At 33.9% G+C, this 5000-nt stretch overlaps 1 protein-coding gene across 1 annotated transcript in view; it reads right to left on the minus strand.

Annotated features, from left to right (window-relative positions):
* LOC125038003 (pupal cuticle protein 36-like) overlaps positions 1 to 288 on the minus strand; it is a 4051-nt gene extending 3763 nt beyond the window's left edge. Inside the window, exon 1 of the mRNA XM_047631239.1 lies at positions 1 to 288. This exon is cut by the window's left edge and continues 21 nt beyond it. Within this exon, the coding sequence (XP_047487195.1) occupies positions 1 to 288 (288 nt within the window).
* Between the last annotated feature and the right edge of the window lie 4712 nt (positions 289 to 5000).

The raw sequence follows: 5000 nt of genomic DNA on the forward strand, positions 1-5000 counted from the left end.
GCTATCACCTCCAGCAACTGCAATTACTTGTCCACCAGCTTCAGCGGCTGAACCAAGAGTAGTATTGAGATCCACACCAATAGGTAAAGTCGGGTTCTCACCCCTCTTCATAAATGGCGAAGTAGATTTAAGCGCCAGATGGAGGATAGGCGGGTACATCGATGACACGCAGAGCCTGTTCATCCTTCCTATTGAGTACATAGACGATGTTCTTCTGTTTGGATGGTGGAATAACGATTGGTTCAGGTACTTCTCCTTTTTGGGGAACTCGCACGAACAGTATGTCATGATCCACTCGTGGAGGAGGAAGGCTTGTTGGAGGACCGATAGGTTCCTTTTGTTCAGGAACATCAAAGACAAACACTTTCCTGTTTACAACTGGTGTAACGCAAGACTTATCCACACGTCGAATTGTCCTTCACATGGTTCCAAGATTCCTGCGCCTACGCCGGAGATGCCAATCCCAATCCTCCTGCTACTGCATGTCCAGCAGCAGATTCTACAGAAAATCCATTTCCGGACGTCTGACCAGGTCCAGTGGACAGAATTGATCCAGTGGGCCTCTGCAGACTGTAGCCCAGGGGAGCTACAGTTCTAATCGAAACGAGTGCGCAAGCCAAAACTTATCGTAAACAATAGAAAGTGTTGTATGTAATGGAATTGTTTTTTTTTTTATGTTGAAAATCAATAAACTATTACTCAAACGTTACAAATTTAGTATCATTTATGTCTAAATATATATGGAGAGCGGTGCATTCAAAAGAAAGCATAACGTTTTTTTAATATACCTAATTACCGAAAAAATTACCTTGGTTATTACAGTTGTTTCGCGCGGTTGACAGGTTGTCTAACATCAATTTCTTTTTGAAAAGGGTTACATTTATTTATATTTTTTTATTATCATTAAAATGAATTCATTGACACGTATCACCTATGCACTTCAGTATGAATTGAAGGATATCCTAATTAAGATAAAAAAGCATAAGGCATTTATTAGAAAGATGACCAGCAAGAAAAAAGAAAAAAAACTAAAACAACGAAAGTGGTAGCAGCGAGAATAATAAATCACTAAGAAATGTTAATTATTACATACGTTATGATTATAATATTATCAACACCATCATTAAGATCAAAAGTTTTATCAAAGTTATCATCACTTTCTTTAATGTTTTATTCAAAATTATCTGCCGCGACAACAGTTAGAATAGAACTTCTATTAGATTCGTAATATGATCCCTGTATATATGAATGTTATCGCTCGTGTGTGTGTGAGAGAGGGAGAGAGTATGTGTCGTTCTTAAATAATTAGTAATCAATAATCAGTTCATTTTATAACAAAATGAAACGACTCCAAATCAAAAGACACATAGAATGTCTCTAGGCGTTACGTGCTGATACAGTATTAAATTGAAAACACTTCAACTCTGCAGCAACATGAAATATGATCTCAGGCATAATGTCCAAGCTAAACATGCGAAAGGACGAAACACAAGTAGAATTATGACATGGATTATTATTATTATAGTTGTTTGCAGTTCTATCATCGTCCTTATTCATTACAACTGTAAATATTTTTATCATTATTACTGTTCTTAATTTCATTAGTACTGCAATCATCAACACCATTATTGTCAAGATTTTCCTCTTTTTTTATTATTGTTGGTAATATTTAGGCACTTATTATATTTTCATTTTACTATGTCAATGTAATGATAATTGTTGTTTTTGTTATCATAATATTGCCATTAGTGTTTCATAGTATTAAAAAAACACTTTTTATAGTCATACTATTCGAAATCCCTCTATCCTTCAGTCATAACCACTATATTCAATTCTTCAGATAGTACTACATTTGGTTGTCATTACTACAGTATTTCTAATGTCACAGCCATAATTTTCACTATCATATTACTTTTCATTTATTATCAACATTAGTAGACCCAGTAATATATGCAAATCAATGTCTTTGACACTGTTATAACTTATTTTTATCATCATCTATGATATACGAATCAAAGATCCGTACGAAATAGAATAAGGTCAGTTGTTCCTTTCTGTCCAAATACTGTCCCTTGTTAAAACGACTATGTGCTTGCAATGAGTCAAATGTGTGCGAAAGGCTGACAGGGCGTGGAGCAGAGACCTTGCAAGCGTCGAGTTATAGATTTGTTACTGAACTCTATAATTTGTCTTATATATATATATGTGTGTGTGTGTGTATGTGTGTGTGTTTATATTTTATGTACTTCATTATATACAGCGTACATATAGATGGGTCTATCTATCTATATATCTATCTATCTATCTATATATATATATATAAATATATATAGCTCACACACACACACACACACACACACACACACACACACACACATATATATATATATATATATATATATATATATATATATATATGTATATATATATATATATAAACATATACATTATATATAAGTATTTATCCATATATCTATACATATTATATATATATATATATATATATATATATATATATATATATATATTTATGTATATATATAGTACATTCGCACGCATATATACATATATATCTTTTATATATATTTATTTTTATGATCATATAATATATATATATATATATATATATATATATATATATATATATATATATATATATATATATATGTGTGTGTGTGTGTGTGTGTGTGTGTGTGTGTGTGTGCGTGCGTGCGTGCGTGCGTGTTCTTACGTACACACACATATATATATATATGTATATATATATATATATATATGTATATATATATATATATATATATACGCAAACACACGCACTTCATATATATATATATATATATATATATATATATATATATATATATACGCAAACACACGCACTTCATATATATATATATATATATATATATATATATATATATATATATATGTATATATATACATATATATATATATACATATATATATATATATATATATATATATATATATATATAGTTCATCTATACTTGTATACATTTTGTGTAGTCATCTCTTATATATGTATATATATATATATATATATATATATATATATATATATACATATTAGATATATACAATATGTTTATTTCTTGGCGTGTGTGTGTGCAGTTATTTTATATTTTCATACATATGTGCGTGTGATACTGATTTGCATGTGTGTTGCAGCTTTTCTAAGGTTGGTTATTGTGGACATAAAGGATATTAAAATGACTGAATCGAAACTTGTCATATATTAAGAAATACAATACATTTCTATATTGTCTTTTTGGTTCATACATAAATATATAAGTGGCAATATAATTAATTTAAGGAGCGTTATATAAACCAGAAGGAGAGCTTCCTACGCCTCCGCTTACTGCTCCAAATCCACTGCCAGCGCCTGCTCCACCCAATCCTCCACTAGTTGTTCCAAATCCACTACCTACACCAACTCCACCCAATCCTCCGCTTACAATGCCGAATCCACTGCCTGGACCAACTCCACCCAATCCTCCGCTAACTGTACCGAATCCACTTCCTCCTAATACTCCACCCACTCCAAATCCGGCGCCTTCACCACTATCACCTCCAGCGACTCCAATTACTTGTCCACCGGCTTCAGCGGCTGAGCCAAGAGCAGTATTAAGATCCACGCCAATGGGTAGAGTTGGGTTCTCACCCTCTTCATAATTGACGAAATAGATTTCAGGATCAGATGGAGGATGGGCAGGTACCTCGATGACACGCTGAGCCTGTTCGTCCTGTTTGTTGAGTACATAGACGATGTTTTCCTGTCTTGGTGGTGGAATAACGATTGGTTCAGGTCCTTCTCCTTCTTCGGGAAGTCGCACGAACAGAATGTTATGATCCACTCGTGGAGGAGGAAGGCTTGGCGGAGGACCGATAGGTCCCTTTTGTTCAGGAACATCAAAGACAAACACTTTCCTGTTCACGACTGGCGTAACACAAGATCCATCTACATGTCGAATTTGTCCTTCACCACATGGTTCCAAGATTCCAGCACCTAAGCCGGAGATGCCAGTCCCACTCCTTGGCCAAAACCACCAGAAACACCTCCTTGAGCTGCACCAGCTGAAACTCCAGTTCCAACTCCATGCCCAGATCCTATTCCAACACCTCCTGCTACTACATGCCCAGCAGCAGATCCGACAGAAAATCCACTTCCTGCCGTCTGTCCAGGGCCACTGGACAGAGTTGATCCAGTAGGCCTCTGTAGACTGTAGCCCTGGGGAGCTGCAGTTGCAGTAGCAACGAGTGCGCAAGCCAAAACCTAGATTAAATAATAGAAAGTGTTACATGTAATGTAATTAGCAGGTTTTTTTTTATGTTGAATAGCAATAATTTGTAAGGAATTCAAACGTTACAAATTTTATCATCACTGATATCTACATAGATATGAAAGTGGTGCATTCAAAAGAAAGTATAACATTTCTTTTTGTAATATGAATTACAATATTACTGTATCAATGTGCTGAAGATTTTAATTTAACTCTCTGTACTCACTAAGACCCTCATGCTGGGAGACTGTGCACCGAGATACATTACGCTGCCTTTTATACCTGTTTACCGATAGGATGACCTTGCTTCTTACAGTTGCCTCGCACGGTTGACAGGTTATCTATCTGACCGAAACTTCTTTCTAAAAAAGGTTATATATATTAATTATCTATATCAAAATGAAATTGTTGACACGTATCATCTATGCGTTTCATTATGAATTAAAGGATATCCTAATTAAAATAATAAAGTATAAGGTAATTGTGAGGAATATCAACAGAAAAAAAAAAAAAAAAAGAATCTTGGCATCAAAAAGGGCAACAGCGAGAATAAGAAATCAATAAGAATAAGGATAACAATATCTGTCATATGTTCATTATTACTCAAGTTATAACGATAACAGTATTAACAACAGCCTCTTTAAGATCATAAGTTTTACCAAAGTTATGACCACTTTTCTTAATGTTTTAATATTCAAA

This window comes from Penaeus chinensis, chromosome 24 (genome assembly GCF_019202785.1).
Source record: "Penaeus chinensis breed Huanghai No. 1 chromosome 24, ASM1920278v2, whole genome shotgun sequence".
NCBI lineage: Eukaryota > Metazoa > Arthropoda > Malacostraca > Decapoda > Penaeidae > Penaeus > Penaeus chinensis.